Below are 22043 nucleotides of genomic sequence, written 5' to 3'. Positions count from 1 at the left end.
TCACGAGTAAGGCCTCTCTCGGGTTCTCCGTTTGTCTGCACATTGGATATTGTAAGTTAGCCTTAGAAAGATGAGGCCGTTTACATTTCGAAGTTTCAATTTAAGCTAAAATTAGTCTCCACTGACTTTCTTCGAGATTCTTCAGGTGAACTGAAAAGGTACTAAAGTCTGTGTAAGACAAACAGACTTCTCTGTTTCAGACTGTTGATTTGTCTTTAAACACTGGTGCGCTGACCAGCCCCCCGAGATGGGAACGGTCAGGACTTATAAAGTTGCTGGCTGGGGCTGGGATCAGTGGTGAAACTTGGTTCTTGAAATAGGGGAAAGTTAGGTGCTGGACTTGGTGGCACTTATTTCTCGCTTAAAAAACGGCCTTTTTAGAATTGTCCAAACTATCTTTTAACTTTAATAAAAATATACGTTAAAAAAAAAATGAGGGCCAAGAGCCAATGGTGTGTAGCTGGGAAATCCACAGCCTTGTTAGAATAATGCCATGTTAGCATCCTAGTTTAAACTTTTTAAATTAAACTACAATTTAAGGAGGCTAATCCTGAAGATAAAATAGACTGGTGGTGATCTTCCTTTTTAAACTGCAGAGTTAAAACTTCTGATGATATTGCTGCCTCCTAAAATAGTCTTTACTGCACTCTCTGAAAGGTGCTGAAGATTTTTGCTGGTCCAGGCTTTACAGCCTTCCAGAACTTTCAGAAGGAAGCGTGGTTAGAAAGTGTACTTGGGTGTCAGCCGTTAGGGGCTCTCCTCCGCATGTCTTGTCTTTCAGGGAAGCGCGCAGCCACTGTTATCTCACGTTGCCCTGGCCGTCGCAAGCAAGCTCACGTCGGCTCTGCTCAACGCTGCCAGGTAGTGACGGAGGGGCTGCCCGCGACACGCTCTCACTCGTGTCTAGCCTGGTTTTCACGTCTGCTTTGGCAGTCTGCACATGAGAATGTCGGAGGCCCCGGTTTTATTCCGGATTCTCTTTCTTGTCAGTGGCTGGCTTGGCTGGAAAAGTAAGCACGAGGAGGAGGCGGTGCCGAAGCAGAAGCCGAAGGTGGAGCCGGCCGCCCCGTTGGCTGTAAGGCAAGTTGGCCGGGCTAGTCCCCCACTGCAGTCTCCTCAGAAATGTGCTGTGAGATTTATGGTCTTTTTTTTTTAATGTTTATTTATTTTTGAGAGAAAAAAAGAGCATGAGCAGGGCAGGGGCAGAGAGGGAGACACAGACTCGTAAGCAGGTTCCAGGCTCCGAGCTGTCAGCACAGAACCTGATGTGGGTCTCGAACCTGAGCCGAAGTTGGGTGTTTAACCGACTGAGCCACCCAGGCGCCCCTGTGGTCTTTCTGTGAACTTGGTTGTTTGTTGATCTCATGACTCTGTGGAGCTTCTGGAAGTCCTTAATGTGAGACGTTTTCTGTCATAATCTAAACTCCACGAGGAAAGAGGTCCTCTTGTGTTTTGTTCACAGCTGTCTCCCCGTCGGTGTGTGTCTGCTGAGTGTGCTTTCTGACAAACACCTAGCGCCTTAGTTTAAGTTTTAGGAAAATTACTTCTGTGATAGCTGTAGAGTTTTTTGTTAGGTTTATTTGAGAGACAGAGCATGCATGCATGGGGGAGGGACAGAGAGAGAATGAGAGAGAGAGAGCAAGTGCATCCCAAGCAGGCTTGGTGCCAGCAGTGTGGAGCCTGACATGGACCCTGATCCCACAAACTATGAGATCATGACCTGAGCTGAAATCAAGAGTCGGCTACTCAACCAGCTGAGCCACCCAGGTGCCCCAGATAGTGGTCGAGTTTTTAAAAAATACTTGTTTGTCAATCAGCTGCATAAACTTAAAAAGTGCTTAGTGATTTGTTTAAAAAACAAAAACGAGGAGCCGCATGCATGCAGGCACTCTGAGGAATGCAGGCTTGTGGCTTTTTGTTGACTTCCCTGGTGCTGGAGGAATAGTGGTTTGTCAGGTGTGTGGGGAGAGGGCGTGATTTTTAATTGATTTTGTTTGTATTTTCTTTTTTTTAATGTTTGTTTATTATTGAGACAGAAACAGAACCCGAGTGGAGGAGGGGCAGAGAGAGAGGGAGACACAGAATCTGAACCAGGCTCTAAGCTGTCAGCACAGAGCCTGATACGGGACTTGAACCCACAAACTGTGAGACCATGACCTGAGCCGAAGTCAGACGCTTAACTGACTGAGCCACCCAGGTGCCCCTTGATTTTGTTTTTAAATTGTTTTTGTTACCTAATATAAAATACTACCATGAAGAAAAACAGACCCCCCCCCCCTCAGATGTTCTTCAGCTAAAGAGATACAATGATCTGGTGTTAAAATTTATTGAAGGGGCGCCTGGGTGGCTCACTCGGCTAAACGTCTGACTTCGGCCCAGGTCATGATCTCACAGTTCGTGGGTTCGAGCCCCGCATCCGGCTCTGTGCTGACAGCCCAGAGCCTGGAGCCTGCTTCAGATTCTGTGTCTCCCTCTCTCTCTGACCCTCCCCTGCTCACGCTGTTTCTCTTCTCTCAAAAATAAATAAAAACATTTCAAAAATTAAAATGAAATGTATTGAAGATTATCCTCTAAGATTATTTCATCTTATTTTAAAATACTGTAACACCTTACATCTTCTAAATTCACTTAAGAACCAAGAAGTAAGCCAAGTGGCCCTCTGCACCCAGATGTAACCGAATTTGGGTGCTTTGTCTCAGGGGCTTTTTTCAAAGTAAGTGCACTTGGTCCTTTTGCAGTACCTCTTTTATCTTGCAGTCCTAACAGGTTGGTTATTGAGCAAGAACAGTTTTAAGATAATTATTTAGGGGCACATGAGTGGCTCAGTTGGTTGAGTGTCCAACTTAAGCTGTGCTGACAGCTCGGAGCCTGGAGCCGGCCTCAGATTCTGTATCTCCCTCTCTCTCTGCCCCTCTCCAGCTTATGCTCTGTCTCTCAAAAATAGACATTAAAAATAATAAAATAATAAGGATAACTATTTAGAAGAGGAGAATCCTTCAGGCAGGAGGACTGGTGTCAGCAGGATATGATATCGAGCAGAAAGTAGAGGTTAGCAATATGAACTTGAGGGGCGCCTGGGTGGCTCAGTCAGTTAAGCATCCAACTCTTGATCTGTGCTCAGGCCATGATATCACAGTCCTGAGATCAAGCCCTGCATCCAGGCTCTGCTGACAGCCCGAGGCCTGCTTGAGATTCTCCCTGTCTCTCCTCTCTCTGTGCCTCTCCCCTGCTCGTACGTTTGTGTGCTCTCTCTCAAAAATACATATTTAAAGAAAGGAACTTAGATGAAATATGCCTGTGCAGGTGCATAGTATTCTAAAATTTAATTGGTCATGAGGGTACTATTTCCTGTGACATAACACTTCATCAGGAAAGGTAGTTATACTTGATATTCTCTAAAGATACCCAGTAGTGGATACCTATATAGAAAACCTATGAAGTAACACCTGTTTTTATTTTATAAGGGAAGAAACTTCTCATGTATTTTGTGTTGCAAAATGTCTGGTATGATTAGTTAATAAGTTAACCATTATTCCATGCAAAGTTTATATTTTTTTACTTAAAAAACGATTTGTCCTGTTTTGCTTATGCATTTCATTATTCTGGTACCTTTTTCTAGATTGGAATTTGACTTGAGCTTTTTATTTTCTTTTAAATATCAGATTTGGACTTCCAGACTCCAGACGCCATGGTGAAAGCATATGTCTGTCTCCGTGTAACACGCTGGCAGCAGTGACCGATGATTTTGGCAGGGTTATTTTATTGGATGTGGCTAGAGGAATCGCAATCCGCATGTGGAAAGGTACTTCCTTATGGAAGTCTGGGAGAAAGTTAATTCTCATCCTTCAGCTTCATTTAATTATGTGCATGCTTGCTTTTTTTTTTTAAACAAGAACTCCCATCAGCCACACTTGATCCAGTGGTCCAGTTGATCCCTTCTTTAAGTTTGATCAGTTTATAGGCTTTTAATTTCTTCCTTATTACTTTTCAGTTCTGTCCTTGTCAAATTCCTGAAGTCAGCTTCTTGCTCCTGTTATATTCAGTCCACTTCATGAGGTCATGCTTAAGTCCAGTGTTCTCTTCAAATCTAGAATGCTGAGTCTTTCAAACTAAAGATGGCAAAACCTAGCAAACCCCATCTTTGCTGATTTGACTTCCATATCCAGATGCTGGGGTCGGCTTACTTAAGCTTCTTGGTAAAATGTCCCTTAGGAGTTGCAGTTAGTTGCCAATACCAGACCCAAGGCCAGAGTTGTAATGACCTGCCCATGCCATCCTAGAAGCCCAGTCTCCTTTATGTAGCTTCCTCACTCAAGGTAATTCATGGTTCAGATGACTGTCAGAGCTCCAGCCTTCTTACCGGAATTCCACGAAGGAAGAAAGGAAGAGAAGAACTTCCAGCTGAGCCAGTCCACTTTGAAGCTGGCTTCCTGCCACGCTTTTCCCACAATGCGTTAGCCAGGACTCAGTCACATAGTCATACCTGCTCTAAGGGAGCCTCGAAAATATCTAGGCACACTGTCAGCCTGAGAAAGATCAAATCTCTTTGACCAGGGAACAAGGGGGGAATGCATTTTTTGGAATCCTCTGGCATATTAATAGGTCGGCGCAGACTCCTGGTTAGAAATCAGGGTTGTGATGCACTCTGGTCTCTGCATAGCAGTGTGAGGAATAATGGATTTGAGGGCATCAAATTAGTCTGGACAGATGGAGACCCGTGTCCCCTCCTTGTGAGAGAAGTCCCGCAGTGTTTTCCTGTTACGTGTCTGAGTATCCCCAGACGTTGGTTTCAGTGCTGCAGACACAGCACTTCTCCTCGGTGTTTGTCTTCTGAAATACCATCAAGGGTGCTTCTCAGCAAGACTTTTCCAGAATATAGAAGACCTAGGTATCACAGCGGGATCCACGCGGTCTTAGTGGCAGGGTTGTGGCCTTCCCTGCTGCGGCTGGTGCCGTCTCCCCGGTACGTGGAAGAGAGGGGCCTCCCTGAGATGGACGAGCACGTCAGCCGCGTCCTCTCAGAGGCGCGCGCTTCCTGCCGCCACCTTGCACCACATTCCCCGTCTACACCGCACCGCGGGTTTGAAAAGCACGAAGTCAAGTTGATCTTCTTCTTACATTTTAATGGGACTTTTATTCAAAATCCAAACCTGGTCACCTCCTGCAGAGTTTTTGAAGGGAGAGAAATTTTTAAAGAGAAGGAGAGTAGAGAGTGGGATCAGGGAAGGGACTCAGGAAGCCTTACTGACACTAGTTTTCTTTCTAAAGAAAAAAGGTGAGCGGGAGCAAATTTAACACAGTTCAGAGATTTAGTAAGACTTATCTTTTCTGATGAAGCTATTTCATCATAAAAAGGTAATGTGCTTTTAGAGCTCTTCTGAAACCAAACCCCTGGCTAGAATATCCCAGAGTGCTTCAGAAAGCTGCTATTGAACCTATACTAATTGACTAAATAGCTACCCATTTCCTCTGTCTCCAAGGGTATCGAGATGCGCAGATCGGTTGGATGCAAATCGTTGAGGACCTCCATGAACGGGTACCAGAAAAGGCAGATTTTTCCCCCTTTGGAAATACTCAGGGTCCAAGTCGCGTAGCTCAGTTCCTTGTGATCTATGCACCAAGAAGAGGAATCTTGGAAGTGTGGAGCACCCAGCAGGGGCCTAGGGTAGGAGCTTTCAACGTGGGAAAGCACTGCAGGTAAGCCGCAGACCCTGTCATTTTCCTGGTTTCTAAAAGGAATGCCTTTATTAAAGTAAAGCTTTTATTAAAGCTGCTTATTAGATTGCAAGTGGTTTGAGAATTGCAGTGTGTTCTGTTTTTTCCCTGTGAGTGCCCAGTATATGATTAAGGATTAAGTCTTTAATAACAAAAAACTCTTACTGAAAAGGCCATGATATGCTGCTGAATTTAATAAAGTGACATGTGGTGCCGCCATTTGCCCCCATCCCCTACTTATGCTCTGGGGGCTCAAAAGGAGAGGTTCCTGCAGATTCCCATGGTGATGATGGTAAGTGAGCTGAATGCTTTGTTTGCCGCAGGCCTGTCCTTAAATGTCTCGCACATTTTAGCAAGGCAGCATTCTACCAGTCAAGTCGGCTTTACTGGTGTTTTTGGTATCAGTTAGTGTTTATTTGCCTTGTTAGTTCCCCAAATTGAGAATAATGTAAAGGTGCCTCACTATGATAGGAGCACTTCTGGCATTTCTGCTTTCTCTTACCATATTGGTATGTGATTTCCTCAGGCTTCTGTATCCTGGCTATAAAATAATGGGCTTAAATAATGTGACCAGTCAGGGCTGGCAGCCACAGACTTACCAGATCTGTCTTGTGGATCCCGTGTCTGGAAGTGTGAAAACACTAAACGTTCCTTTCCATTTAGCACTGAGGTAAGATCTATCCGGTGTCCCTCCTCTAACTTTTCCGTCCCATGTTTGCTCTTTGTTTTATAGTTATTGTTCTGTTGTTGTTGTTGTTTTCCCATTAGACAGATATCTTTAAAGTTAAATAAATAGGAAGAATATAAAGCGAAAGAGAGTTGGAATGTGTCAGAAGGAAAGCGATTTCACGTTCTGTAAGAATTTTTGTATTTATTGTTTCAGCGACAAGAAGTGTGAACGAGCCAAGGACATGCACCTAGTGAAGAAACTGGCGACCCTGCTGAAAACAAAACCTCCCAGTCTCGGTGGGTGTCCTTCAGTAAAAATAATAAAGCGTGCTCTTTTACCGTTTTCTAAATTAACAGCCTATTCTGAATGGAGCAATCGAAATATTTCAGTTCAGGGGCACCTGGGTGGCTCTGTTGGGTAAGCCTCTGACTCTTGATTTCAGCTCAAGTCATGACCTTGAGGTGGTGGGACGGAGCCCCGGGTCGGCCTCTGTGTTGGGCATAGAGCCTACTTGAGATTCTGTCTCCCTCGCCCTCTGCCCCTCCCCCTACTGGTGTGAGTGCTTGCACGTGCTCGTGCTCTTTCTCTCTTCCCCTCTCCCTCTCAAAAAAAGTTCATTTCTGAGCAGTTGCAATTCCTTAAGATAAGGTGAGGTTCAAGTGATCCTGTATATTTTTTATTGGAATTGTTCTGTCAAGATGAAGCTTGCCACCTGGGAGATAGTAACATTCATATAAAATAACAATGTGGAAGAAACCAGAAGTCCTTTAGATTGAGGTAAAAATAAGAAAGCATTACAAATATATGCATTTTTCTTTCTGCATAAAGTTTACCTTGTAATACTAGTGAATAACTTACTTTGGTTCATTTTCTCTTTGTAGATTTGGTTGAAACAGAAATAAAGGGATTAATTCTTGATATTAAGTATCCTGCAACCAAGAAACAAGTAAGTATGTATGTGAACTTGCCTGCTGAGTAGCTGTGACCTGTTTCTCTTAAAGCCTTGGGTTTCCTTTTTCCCTCCGAACATGACAGGTTAACGTCTTTCTTTTCATGTTTTTACTCATGCGTCCTTTTTATATTCATATATGGAAGTTCCTATTGTTTCTTTCTTTTTTAAAAATTAAGTAATACTACCATACACATGTATGCATGTTTTAAACATAGACACACATATCTATACATAGCATTTATTCAGATTAAAGAATAATAATAAACACATGTGTTTGACCACCCCCCCCACACTTAGGAAATAGAAAGTCACCAGGAACTCTGAAGAACCTATTGTCCCTCCTCTGTCCCCTCCCCCATCCCTAGGTGACCAGTGTTCAGAATTTTATGTTTCTCTTTCTTTTGCTTTTCCTTATAGTTATATTATTTGTGTGGCTCCTTTGAAACACTGATGCATTTTCTGCCTTTTATAACTTCATAGAAGTGGAGTCATGCTCCATGTCTTCTTCTGTGACTTAGTTCATTCCTTCAACATTGTTTCTTTGAGACACCCATGTTGATGCATGTAGCTACAGTTGATTCATGTACTGTATGTACTACGTGTACTATATGCACTCCTGTTCTACTTGTACTATATGTCCTCATGAACTACATGTAGTGTATGTACTATGTGCACTCCTGTACTCTAAGTACTCATGAACTGCATGTACTAGATGTACTCATGTACTGTACTAGATGACTCTTGTACATGTACTGTATGTACTACATGTGCTCATGTACTGTATGTACTATATATACTATATACACTCCTGTACTAGATGTACTATGTGTACTCATGTACTGTATGTACTATATATACTGTATGCACTCCAGTACTACATGTGCTCGGTGCACTCCTGTCCTACATGTGCTCGGTGCACTCCTGTCCTACATGTGCTCGGTGCACTCCTGTCCTACATGTACTATAAGTACTCCCATACTGTATGAACTGTGTGTACCATATATACTCATGTACTGTGTGTACTCACATACTGTCTGAATTCTCCCCTATGACTGTACTTACTTCACTCTCCTCCTGTCACTGGGCATATAGGTTGTTGCCAGTTCTTTGCTATTACAGTGATACTGTCATTATACTTGTACCTAGGATACTGTATCTTTGTTTCCTGGTGCAAGAGGTTCTTGTGACTTTAAACCTGAGAGGGGACTTGTCGGTACCGCTTCTCTAGCTGTACTGCTGATAAACATTGCTTCTCCAAGGACTGCACTAATTTGTGTTCTCACTTGTGCTGTGCAAGAGGCCCTAGTGCTCCACAGCCTCAGCGTCCGTGGTTTAGCCAGACTTCTTGAGTTTTGCCAGGTTTGTGATTCTAATATGACAGTTCATGGTGATTTCTTTACTCTCACCCTCTTATTTAAAACCCTCATAATGCTGCTTGAGTTTTGACTCTCTAAATCTTACACAGCACTTCAATCCCCAGGGACATCTCTGAACTCCTAATTTTAATCAGAGCCAAATAGCTAATTGCTACTTGTTTTCTGATTGCTTGATGTGCACCAATTTTTTCCTTTTTACTTCTTTTAAGCCCTTTCAGGTAGGGACATCACCAAATATGTCTATTTCATAATCCACAGACACTAAGCAATGCTAGATGTGCAGGAGAATTTAGTGAATGCTGATTTCTTATCCTCTCCTACTGTGGCAGTCATTTCGTTAAAGCACCTTTTCTTGTTTTAGTGTAAAACAGCCAAGTCCCTGTGACTTTCATCCAGCTTCCATTCTGACAGGGCTAATTAGCTCTCATTTTCCTCAGGGCAGCGCTCGGTTACGGAGGCTGACGCTGCTCTGGCGCGGCGGGCATGCTGCAGAGGCCATTCGGAGACTCTGCAGGAAGGGAGGGCCCGCTATCACCCAAACAAGGCTTCTCATTTTGATACCATCTTTTTTCTTATCTTACATCCTGTAGAAACAAAACTGGGAACACTTGCATACTACAAACTGTCATCTTGACCTTTTAAAAAATTGTTACACTACTGAATAGTGTGTGACTATGAATTTTACTAAAAATGCCGGAAAAGCTGGTAGTGAAAGTTGTGGGCGTTTTCAGCATTAAAGGGGAAAAGGAAAGCAGGTTAGGCTTTGGAAGGCAGCCAGCGGCCCGCTTGTGTAAGAACAGTGTGGAGGCAGCTACATTTTCCAGGGTATTTGCCTTTTTCAAAAGTCACTTTCTTTGTATCCACCATGTAGCTGCCTCATCATGGGCCTGACCAACCTCCTGAGCCGCCCTCTCAGCGGCTTCTTCCCCACAAACACACAGAGGTGATTGTGAGACCGTCCTTGTCTCATGCTACCTTCTCAGCCTACTTTGGAGACTATTTAATCTCATCAGTAAGAAAGCCAGGTTAGCTGGTTGTGTGAAAGGCTAAGTATGACCTTCAGCTGCTGTGTCTCCCATTGGTGATTCTGATGGTTGCTTCTGTAGGCACCAAGGGAGATTTGGGAACTGGTAGTGAAGGCTCTAGAGTACCTACTGGGGGAGGGCAGGAGAGGGGGCTGGAGTGAGGTGGGGAGCACATACACCTTGCCTGGCCTGTACGTTGAGCTGGCCATGCTCAGATGCGGTCATTGAGCAGTAATTAAGTTGTGGTCACCTTTTGTTATTGACACACCAGTAACAGCCTTTTCATTTTTGCCCAAGGGGTATAGACTTACTCACACTCTTCTTACTGGTGAATGGCTTTATCTTGGCTCCTGTTTGTCTTGGCTGTTCTGTTACATACCAGTTGCCTTCTACTTGTTTCATTCCGAGTCTGTACTTTTTGTCATTCCACCGTATTGGGTATGCAGTGTAATTCATTGCATGTTACGTATGATGCACCCATGTTGTCAGGTATGGACCCGGAAACGTCTTACCAGTGGCGTTTCCCTTGGGAATTTGGGGCCATGAAGGTGTAGTCATAAATACAGAACTTAAGAGGCAGTGATTTTGTTTTTTAATTGTTGGAATTGCTCAATATCTTTCTTCTAGGCGTTGGAAAGCATTTTGGCGAGTGAACGTTTACCATTTTCCTGCCTTAGAAACATCACTCAGACTTTAATGGACACTTTAAAAAATCAAGGTAATAGGGTTTGTACTGGTTGGAGGTTCTGGTCTCACTTCAGATTTCACACTTGTGATTATAGAAAGCTGTTCCTGTTAGAGACGCCATGATGTTACTTCAGCGTGGGAATGATACATATATGACATAAGTATTTGGGGACTTTTACTCCCTGTTTGGTGTATGCAGCGGATCTTCATCTGGGCTTTCTCTGAATATAAAAACATTCCTCTTTCAAATCTCTCTACTGAGAGGAGAGACCCCAGCATAGGATGGCGAAGTGGTTATTCTGATACAGTTGTACACACACGACGGCCATTGGCCCGGGGAGGAAACCCGCTGGCGGTGTCCCGGCCAGGTTCTCTTGCTCCGGCTTACCTTTATGGGAGGAGAGCGAATTCTGTAGATGAAGCGTTCTTTAATTTTGTTTTGACAGAAAAAATGATTAAAAAAATATGCTTTGAATTAATATTCTGCTAGTATACAGAATCCACATTTTCTCAACCATTTCCCTCTGCAACAGTAAGGACTTCCCAAACCAGACTATAAGTCAATTATTCTGGTTTTTTAATTTTGTATTGTTTTAGTTTTGCTGTTCAGAATTTATTTGTCTGAAAAAGAATTACATCTCTATCTGTAGAATTTTTACTCAGCTGGCCCAGCAAAATTCAATTTATTCAGAATCCCTAACAGCAATTAAATTGTTGTGTGCAGTTTGCAGACTTCATCTAATTGTGACTTTCTGCTTGTCATGTTAATTGTATAAAGTCAGCTTTATATTTATATTTAAGCCAACTTCAAGTGGTTTAATTGGCAAATCATAGTATCCTCTTCCAAGACTTTAAGCATCCTAATTTTAAGATTTTCTTTCTAAACACATATTTAAAGCTGACTTTTGGAAAATAGGAAACTTCTTTAGTGCATGCAACTTGTTATAAATGCCTATTAAAAGGCATAGTATGATTCTAAAGTTCCCCTGCCCCTCAAGGCTTTATGAGAATCTCAAAACATATTAAATCAGAATTTATCTTGCACTGAGCTGAGAGTAAACCAAACCCACTGTTGGAGCCTATAAAATCATCCCAGTTTCAAATTGTACCCATACCTGGGATTTCTAAAGATTTCACCTATTTAATATGCTAGTAAGTTTTATTGTGGCTAGAACAGCTCTTGGAGGCGAAATGTCTGTCTTTTGAAATAATAGCTGTTTTATATTAGGTAATATTTAAATTGCCATGCAGAGGGGTGCCTGGGTGGCTCAGTTGGTTAAGCATCCAACATCAGCTCAGGTCATGATCTCGCGATTCATGGGTTCGAGCCCCGCATCAGGTTCTGTGCTGACAGCTCAGAGCCTGGAGCCTGCTTCAGATTCTGGGTCTCCCTCACTTTCTGCCCCTCCCCTACTTGCATTCTGTCACTCTCTCTCAAAAATAAATAAAACATTAAAAAAATTGTTTTAATTGCCCTGTAGGAATGTTTTAGAGAGTGTTTCTTTAGTATTAAACTTTCTTTAAGAAGCCCAGTGGGTCTCTCTCTGTCTCTCAAAAAAAACCCAAAAAACATAAAGAAGCCCAGTGGATGGATGGAGGGTGTCACTGTGGTCTCTTTGGCAGCCTCCTCTGAGGATGGACCTGCCACTGTGCAGGGTTGGTGCTCAGATTCTGAGACCTTTGACGCCAAGCACGGTGAGAACAGGAGCCTGCAGCGTCTAGTTCTCTGTGTGTGGGCGCGCTGGGCGGCATGAATTCCGGGGTGAGGGAGAGTGCTTCCAAAGCTGCCTTCAGACTAGTTTTTAAAAAGTTGAGTATTAGACCAGGAAAGCTCTTTTTTCTTTTTTCCCCTGCCTCTCCCCCTCCCCAACTAGTGTGCCTTATTTCGTTTGAAAATGTGGACATTTTTCCGTAATGGAAAAATTATCTTTGTCTAATTAATCTGTTGTAGTTTGAGCATCTCAATAGTTAATAAAATATCCGGGAATTATATAAGGTTATGAACATTAATGAAAGAATAATCTTTTGCGAGTCTGTTAAATAGATCTCTTTAATGTATTTTTTTTCCCTCCACCTTCTAGAGCTTGAGTCTGTGGATGAAGGATTGCTGCAGTTTTGTGCCAATAAGCTGAAATTACTCCATCTTTATGAGTCTGTCAGTCAGTTAAATTCCCGTGATTTTCATTCAGACACACCATTCTCTGATAATGTAAGTAATGCTGTTCCTCATCATACAAAATAATCTCTTGGATTATTTTTCATGTCTTTAATTGATAGTAAAGTAGAGAATTAAGAATTTTTATGAAATCTAAAGGTCTATTTTCTTTACAGGACCCCCTGCTGGCTCTCTGTGCCTTAATGTTAACTTTATATTGTTTATGCTATAAGATACTAGGTTTTAGCGTTAATCCATTTGCACTCTCCTAGAAGCATTCATTTTTCTCGTTTTTTAAGGTTACTTCATAACACATAAGCTGGACAAGATTTGCCAATTACAGTATGTTTAGTTTACTAAAGTAGAAAAACCTTAATTTCTTTTAAAGAAAAAAAAAAAAGAGTTCTGCCAGACAGAAGAGACCGGGTTTCTTTGGTGGCGCTGTGACCACAGTCCTGGAGCTGGCTCTGGACTGTTGTGCGCCACGTACGGAGGTCCTTAGAAGAATTGTCGTACGTCATCGTGTTTCATTATAGTATCTGTCCTACATTTGTATTTTGTAAAACATTAAAAAATGACAGCGCCTTGTAATCTTCATTCCAGTGCAGTATTGCCCATTTCGGGGGCATGTACACCGAATTCTTACTTTCCACACAGAGAAGTAAAGTTTTCTCAATAGGGAATAGAGAGATACTGTCCTGTCTTTCCCTCAGATTCGTGTGTGACCGGGGACAGGTCGCTCGCCTTTAGAGCCTCATGTCTTCCATTTCTCTCTCTAAAGGAAAATGATTTAAGTGATTTTATTTATTTGTCCAGTCACTGATAATGCTTTTAAGAAATTACCAGGTGAAACTTAATTGAGGATTAAAGTGGAAGCCTTTTATTTTAAATATACATCTGTGAATAAAAATTTTTAAACAGAAAAATCACACATTTTCTCTCTATTGGAAACCACTTACACATTTGACCATCTTTTTTATCTTTGGGATTATACATGGATTTCATAAAGCATTTGAATAGTCTTCATAATATTCTATGGTTGCCATTATAAAAACAAAGCCATTTTTTGGGATCTTTTGTTTTTCTTTCTATTTCAACAATACTGTAAAATCATTTCAAACAACAGAAGGGTCAGGTTGACTTAATTGTGTCTGTAGGCTTGCCTAGACATTTCATAGATTCTTAAGTGCTTGGTCTTTTTGTAAGACCCAGAATCTCCTACTTCACCGAAGAAAGTTAGGTATGTGTCATTAAAAATCCCTTATAGAATTCATTTCCACTTAATAGCCCCAATACCGTCTGAAAATAGAAAAGATTTAGAAAATTTAAGCAATCATTTCTTAACTGATTGTTCTTTTTTTGTTAATTTATAAGGCACTTTTTAAGAATTAAAATTAGGGGTGCCTGGGTGGCTCAGTCGGGTAAGCCTCCGACTTCGGCTCAGTTCAGATCTCACGTTCGTGGGTTTGAGCCCCGCGTCGGGCTCTGTGCTGACAGCTAGCTCAGAGCCTGGAGCCTGCTTCCATGTCTGTGTCTCCTTCTCTCTCTCTCTGCCCCTCCCCCTCTCATGCTCTGTCTCTGTATCAAAAAATAAATAAAACATTAAAAAAAATTTAAAAAAAAATTAAAATTATATTTTGCTGTGGACTTTTAGATCCTTCAAAAATATACAGTCATTTTCTAGGCCGAACGGCCAATACTGTACATGTAAAACTAAAATTCAAATTTGAAATCATTTTTGTTGTCTGTGGGACATAGTTCATATAAGCTCATGTGTAAGTTCGGTATAGAATTGAACTGCTGGTGTGTGTTCATAGCACTTTGCATTTTAATGCTTGTTTTTAAAAGCAACAGCCTTACTAAATAAGTATAGGAAAGTTGCATTCTTAAACAAGAGCAGTTTCATCAGGTAACATGGCGGGGGGGGGGGGTTCAGAAAATTGTGATTGCCATGGCAAATTTATGGTCTTTTAAGCATATGTGTGTATATGCTTCTAATTTAGAACAATAATAGTATCAGGAGATGTTTTTGGACATACAGTATATAAAAATAGTTTGAAAGGCTGGCCGGTTGTATCTGTGACCTTTCCATCTCTGTGTCCCTAAGAGTTACATAGAGGATGTACATGTAGATACAGTGATGATTCGTTTCCAGTATTTTTTTTCTTTTATCATGTTTATGCTGCTTAATAAACACTGGTTACATTTGATAGCCTTGTAATTATTTTTATGATTACACATTCATGCAACTAGAGTGAAATCCAAACATTTTAGAAGAGCACATTCTCAAGAAATTGTACAAAAGTGGTACTTTTAGTCATATGTAGTATTTCAAGATTAATATGACACCAACTCATGAATTTGAGAGTAAAATTTTAAGCAGAGTACATTTTAACCATCACGTTAATTAAGAGGTCATCTTTTTCTTTTAGTCTTGAATTTGACCCAGGTGATGGGAGTTGACTCCTTTGGCAGAGTCAGAGAAAGAGATACGATGTATTCCAAACTTTTTTCCCCCTATTTTTTAAGGACTTGGCTGTGTTACTGAGGCTTGATGAAAAAGAGCTGCTGAAGCTCCAGGCCTTGCTAGAGAAGTACAAACAGGAAAAATCCAGAACAACTACAGTCCGATTCTCTGATGATAAGGATGGCGTGTTGCCTGTGAAAACATTCCTGGAGTACTTAGAATATGAGAAAGATGCAATCAACATAAAGAAGATCAGCGACGAGGAGTATGTGGAGTTAGGTGGGTAGAATGATATTGTGCTCTGTGAACGCTGCCTCTTCTGCATGGACGCCTGCGAGGGCTTCACCACGTCACAGAGATCTGGCTCACTTTAAAATTAACGAAAAAATTTAATGTAATACGTTTCAGTTACCATAAGATGCTCTGGCTATGTAGGCACTCCATCCTAAAAGTTTTATTGATTATCACACATACTTACGAGACAGCGCTAGACATGCAGTGATTTGCCTTCTGCTATAAAGTCTTACAGACCGAGCCATTGCTTTCTCTTGTCTCATGCTGTAGTGCTTCCCTGGGGATCTAGATTGCAATTCAGGAAGAATGTTAGTCCAAATGGTCAGTAGCTATTGGTTCACGCATTTTGCTTTTGTTTTACTAGGCAGTTTCTTTTTTTGGAAGTGTCTGCATGGGGAAAGCTCCACGGAGGATATGTGTCATACTTTGGAGTCGGCGGGACTCAGCCCTCAGCTGTTGTTGGTAAGGCTTCTTGTCGCATGCTGTTCCCTGCTGATGTCCTTCGGAAGTGTCAGCGTTTTTTTTTAATGTCATTGTCTAAAGCATATCATACAACTTACATCAAAACCTTTCAAAAATGATGTAAGAAACTTACAGTCATCATATTTGAGTGATAATTATTTTTCTAATTCTCTATAAATTATAGCATGCCTATTCCATGGTTCACCTAAAATAAATTTGGAATCTGACACCTATGCGTGCATTTATAGTAGATTGTGATCATCAGGAAAATGTTCATATTAGAACTAAAAAAGGTCTTATTTACAGAACAAAACCAACTTCCCTTAAAGCAATACAGAGTTGGTATCAAACATTCCCAAACTTTGAATATAGATTAGGGTTTAGTCTCTAAAAGATGGAAAACAAAAGAATCCTCCAGTAGAGAATGACAACACTAAATGAGTGCTCTTCTGCAGAGGACAGGGGAGGTGACCCTGTGGTCATCCCTTCTCTCTTCCCTCACCCCTTACATGCACACTTCCATACTTTTTCACATCCCTACTAACATCTCCTATTTTGGCCAGGATTTGGACAGTCTCCCTCTATGAGCTTGTTGACTGTGTTCATGTACTGTTTTAATTGAACATTAATCTTCTGAAAACATTCCATTCTGTGTCACTTTGCAGTATGTGTGTCAGGAAGTAAAGCAGTTAAAGGTACATACCGATTGTACATAGATGTTCATAAGCAGCTTATTTTGGTTTTGGTTTTGTTAGAGAGCATGTGTGTATGAGTGGGGGAGAGAGAGAGAGAGAGAATCTTAAGCCCCAATGCGGGGCTCCATCCCACAACCCTGGGATCATTTCCTGAGCCGAAATTCAGTCAGATGCTTAACTGACTGAGCACCCAGGCGCTCCCAAACCAGCTTTATTTATAACAGCCAAAAATTGCAAACTCCACAAATGTCCTTCAGTGGGTCAGTGGTTAAACTGCGGTACATCTTTCCCATGGAATACTCCCCTGCTATAAAGAGGACTGAGCCCTTGATCCACAACAACGTGAATGAACCACGAGGAAGATGTGTTGAGTGGAAAGGTGCCAATCTTGGACACATACTGTGTGATTCTATTTTTGTAACAATCATGAAATAGCACACTTAACAGAGATTGAGAATAGATCAGTGGTTGCCAAGGGTGATGGGTGAGTGAGGGGGAGGGACAGGTGTGGCTAGAAGGGTTACCATCCGGGAGTCTCGTGCTGATGTGCATTAAGTGCTTGGTTGTGGTGGTGGGTTTGCAAAGCTACACATCTGGTGGAGTTGCACACACAAACGGATGCATGGATTACTGGTGAACTTTGAATAAGCTCCATGGACTTTACTGGTGTTAATTTATTGGTGTTGGTATTGTGTAAGATGTTAGCATTGGGGGAGACTGCAGGAAGGGTGCATGGAACTTTGTTGTGCATTTTTTTGTGCCACTAGTGAATCTTTTAACTGTTATCAAATAAAAAGTTAAAAAGAGAGGAGGTAAATATTGCTTATTATTCAAAGTTGAGATGCTTAAATAGGATGAGTACAGAATACTTCTTATTTTACATTGTGTTTAATCAGTATCAATAAATTGTTACCTGCATTAAATCTGGGGTTTAAGAAACTGGGAAAATATGAACCTCAAATCTTACCTCAATCCATATATAAAAATTAACTCAAAATGGAACATAAATATAAGGGCTAAGACTACAATACTTATGGAAGAAAACATAGGGGAAAGCTTGGTTTGACCAAAGATTTCATAGGACGCAAAAAGCATGAAGATAAAAGAAAAATATTGATCAATTATGCTTCATCAAAACTTCCGTGTTATTAGAACTGTTAAGAAACGGAAAGGCAAGCCTCTCTTTCAGAATTTATAATTGATAAATGAATGGTAGCCACATTAGGAAAGAATTTGTATCACTCAGTCATAAGACAAACAGTACAATGAAAAATAAGCAAAAAAAATAAAATCTTAAAAATTTAAAAAACAAAAGACTTGAACAGACACATCGCTAAAGTAGATACATACAATGGCAGATGACCGCCTGAAGGGTGTTGAGCATCACTCGCTGTTTGGGGAATGCTGAATAAAAAACCACAGTGGCCTCTTTCTCAAGAGGGTGACTGAGGTGGAGACCGCAGACGGCTCCGAGCGGTGAGGACGTGGACCGGTCAGGACTCTCAGCACGGCTCACGCAGAATGCTGGTACAACCACTTTGGAAAGCAGTTTGAAAGTTTCTGGTAACACCGAACATAAATTCACTGCAGAATCTAGCAGGCTCACTCCTAAGTATTTAAGAGGAATGAAAACAGATGCTTACATGGATTTGGAATCAGATATGAATAGCAACTTTATTCCTAAAAGCCCAAAGGGCAAACAGCCCAAATACCCACCAGCGGACAGGTGGACAAGTGATAGTGTCCGTGCAGTGGAGTGAGCTGCTGGCCCGGGGTAACTGTGGCATGAATGAATGAGTGAGTGAGTGAATGACTGAATCCCAGAAGCATTATACTAAGTGAAAACATCCAGAAACAAGGCTCTCTACTGGGTGATTTCAGTTCTATGAAATACTAGAATAAGCAGAAGTATACTGTGACAGGGGAGATGGGCGTTTGCTGGAGGATGCGGTGGGGGTTGGAGATTGACTGCAGAAAGCACAAGGGAGCTTCGGCGGGTGGAGACGTGTGGGCCGGCGCCCCACTTAAAACTAGTGAACTCTATTGTAAGTCTGTGTATATAGGAAGGTGATAGAATGATGTTTTTTATGTAGGAAATGTCCCTATTTTAAATCCATAAAGCTGTGAGCTATAGAAATATTGTGCTATAGAATTTGTAAAATGGGTTATAATTTTAAGTTATTAAAACAAATCATCTCTGAGAGATTATATTTCCCACATTCCAAATGATTGGTCTCTTTTCCCTTGTTTTTCTCAGACAAATGTTTAATGGTTAGATTTTTTTTTGAAGTATTTTATCAGTAGCTGAATGCTTTTAAGCAGTTGTGTAATTTTTTAAAATCCTACCGTGAGTACAGAGAAATAAGGCATTTTCACTTAAAGCATACAATTAATAGTATGACTAGGAAGGGAAGGGGGAAGTTCTTAAAAACAAAACAAAACAAAACAGTAAAAGCCGAAGAGTTAAAGTTAGAGATTGACTCTACAGTTTAAAAGAAAAAAAAGACAAGCTTTTAACGAAGCCTGTTGGGTCATCCTGGTCCCGTTTGGTCAGAGAAAGTAATGGCCAGCACGTCGAGGCCATGACTAAGCCGCCGGCCGAGGGAAGATGCAGCGCAGGGCTTTTGTGTGTCCAGGCAGTAGGTGGGCGTCCTGCTGACGTCCTGCTCGTTCCCAGAGGAGTCGGTGCCGGCGCCAAAATACTGACCCATGGTATTTTTTAGGCTGTTAAATTTCACACAGTTTTTGAAGAGAATACAGACCTTTAAGAGTTAGGCATACGCACACTATGAATAAAAGGTGTTCAGTCTTTCAGCGAAATATATTATTAGTGTTATAAAGACACTGTTTGAAATGCTAATTCTTCCTATTTTTCTCTGAAATATTTTAATGGTAGTTTTTTTGAAATTATGTTCATGAAGAAATTTGCTATTTCTAATCTAGGTTTTATGTGCTTAGGTTGTATGTATTTTTAAATTTAAAAATATTTCTAGGTATACTGTGCTTACTAATTTTTCCATAAAACTTATTTGATTTTGTCACTATTTTACTGTATTAGCGAATTCACACACCAATAGCCTGATAGTTTTTAAATGTTTAAAATGATAATGTTTAAAACTAGAATTACCCTCAGTGGAATATTATCAGGTTTTAATTCTGTAAGCTAAAACAGATCTAGTTTTCAGGAAAGACTGGAAAATAAAGCTCCTCCAAAAAAAAAAAACCTGACAAAATAAGTTTCTTATAAGAAGAGACAGGAACTAACAGCTTCCTCACGTCTGTCTGCCAGCATTTCTGCCGAGGGAAGGGTTTAAAACCTCTGGGTGTTACTACTAGAGGAGGATACTTAGCAAAAGGTACAGTTCGTTAAGCATTAGAAGCGTCTACCAAGAACCCGTGGAATTTTTCTGTTTCATTCTTAGGTACAGGTTTTTACCAGGTCTTAGGTAGGGCTTGACTTAGAAAAGAGGAATTAACTGCGTTTCCTCTCAAAGTTTCTCTTAAAAAAAAATCTAACACTCAAATATCATCTGATAGTGTGTCAGTGTGAAATAACATAGTATAGATTTATAATATGAATATCCACGTTATAAATAATATGACTTTTTTATTGGGATGTATTGAAAGAATAGTTTGTATTATGAAGATAACCTTTTATATATTTATTCTGTTATGCATGTTCATGTGTATGTTTTTATGTAGTGTCTTTTCTCTGTATTCTGATTATTTTTCTCCTTTTACTTTAATTTTTTCTGATGCTTAAAAAATCTTCCTGATGCTTGTGTTTCTAAAATTGTGTCTTTGTGTTCTTATGGCTCCCATACTATGCTCTATTTTATACTAACTTTTTACATGCAAACTAAAGCAAAGCTGATTGGAATTTTTAAAGTTTATAAAAAAGGGGAACACCCACTAGATTATAAGCAAAGATTACTTTATTGGATGGGAGTTAGAAAAACAGGCTGATTTAGAGAGAAGGAGGGGGTCAGTAGAACAGTGTGTTTTTTGTTTTAGAATTTGCTAAATAGAGGTGGTGGTGGACAGGGGGGCATGGTTAGTTGGAGAGAAAACAAGAATTTATAGTAAGATTCAGGCATGGCCTTTAATTTCTCTAAGTATGATTTAGTCTGCAGTAACCCTTTTGGTTGTCTATCCTTTTGAGCACTTTGAAACTTTGTTGCTAATGAAGAGATTAGCAACTGTCATCTGGTAGTGTGTCAGTATGTGCCATTTGTGTGTGAAATAACATAGTGTACATTTATAATATGAATATCCACGTTATAAATAATATGACATTTTTTATTGGGATGTATTGAAAGAATAGTTCGTATTTACTTACAGAGATAGCTACCTTCTATGTACTTATTCTGTTATGTACGTCCATGTGTATGTCTGTACTTGATTCCAAGGGGTGCCTGGGTGGCTCAGTCAGTTAAGCGTCCGACTTCAGCACTGGTAATGATCTCGCTGTCTCTGAGGTCAAGCCCTGCGTCAGGCTCTGTGCTAACAGTTCAGGGCCTGTAGCCTGCTTTAGATTCTATGTCTTCCTCTATCTGCTTCTCCCCTGCTTTCTCTCTGTCTCTGTCTCTCTCTCAAAAATAAATAAATGTTAAAAAAAGTTTTAAAAACTATGGTTTCTGGATAGGATGAGGTAGAAAGGCATATGAGGGTTAAATGAAAAAGGGAAACAGTGAAACCAAAAAAGGGAGAAACCAAGACTACTTTAAAAAGTGGGTATTTTTTCTTCGTAAAAATTATGTAACATGTAAGTTTATTTGTACATGTACACGCCTGTGCACATGTATAATTTTTTTAAAGAGAAAGAAAGCCCACGTGTTAGAATCACGCAGATCTAGGTTCAGACTTTAGTCCTGACTCATTAGCTGTGCGATGCTGGGTAAGTTACTTTTCACCACACGTAAGATGTGGGAGGCTGACTGTCCCTGCCACGAGGTTGTGGACTGAACGGGGTGACGCCTGGCAGGAGCTTCCCTCTCCTGGCCCTCAGGCTGTTCTCATGAGTTCGTTTCCTTCACACACTTCCTCAGCTTCCTGCTCTTCTGAATTTTTGAGAAGCATTTGCACTATTATATTTAAACTGAGCACCAACCTTTTATTTTCAAGCCCCTCCCCCCCCTTTTTAGGTGACCGTCCAGGCTTCTCACAAATACCACTGCCTACAGGTGTGGTGCCGCGTCTCGTGCCGCGGAACTTCTCATTCTCTCAGAACTATCCGTGTACAAAGTTTGTAGCTATTAAAACATTTCAGTTTTCAGTAGATACGTTGGTTCATAGGCATATTCAATGGCACTTATGTTGATTTAGGTGTTTTTGCTTAAAGGTTTCTCATGCCTTATTTAAAAACTAGAATCTGGGGGCACCTGAGTAGCTCAGTTGGTTAAGCATCTGACTTCAGTTCAGGTCATGATCTTGTGGTTCGTGGGTTCGAGCCCCATGTCAGGCTCTGTGCTGACAGCTAGCTCAGAACCTGGAGCCTGTCTTTGGATTCTGTGTCTCCCTCTCTCTCTAACCCTACCCTGCTCAC

At 40.9% G+C, this 22043-nt stretch overlaps 1 protein-coding gene across 3 annotated transcripts in view; it reads left to right on the top strand.

Moving 5' to 3' along the window:
* The window catches only part of RAB3GAP2 (RAB3 GTPase activating non-catalytic protein subunit 2), a 100236-nt gene that overhangs the window by 45671 nt on the left and 32522 nt on the right, over window positions 1–22043 (top strand). For all 3 annotated transcript variants that reach the window (XM_029935659.1, XM_029935658.1, XM_029935660.1), the window contains 11 exons: window positions 782–861; window positions 991–1080; window positions 3663–3802; window positions 5481–5697; window positions 6242–6385; window positions 6599–6681; window positions 7267–7331; window positions 10366–10456; window positions 12507–12634; window positions 15110–15326; window positions 15706–15803. In XM_029935659.1, coding sequence (XP_029791519.1) covers window positions 782–861; window positions 991–1080; window positions 3663–3802; window positions 5481–5697; window positions 6242–6385; window positions 6599–6681; window positions 7267–7331; window positions 10366–10456; window positions 12507–12634; window positions 15110–15326; window positions 15706–15803 — 1353 coding nt within the window. The remainder of the gene's footprint in view (window positions 1–781; window positions 862–990; window positions 1081–3662; window positions 3803–5480; window positions 5698–6241; window positions 6386–6598; window positions 6682–7266; window positions 7332–10365; window positions 10457–12506; window positions 12635–15109; window positions 15327–15705; window positions 15804–22043) is intronic.

This window comes from Suricata suricatta, chromosome 3, assembly GCF_006229205.1.
Source record: "Suricata suricatta isolate VVHF042 chromosome 3, meerkat_22Aug2017_6uvM2_HiC, whole genome shotgun sequence".
Classification (NCBI taxonomy): domain Eukaryota; kingdom Metazoa; phylum Chordata; class Mammalia; order Carnivora; family Herpestidae; genus Suricata; species Suricata suricatta.
Note: the sequence above shows the minus strand (reverse complement) of the source record. Positions and strands in the feature narration are given on the sequence as shown.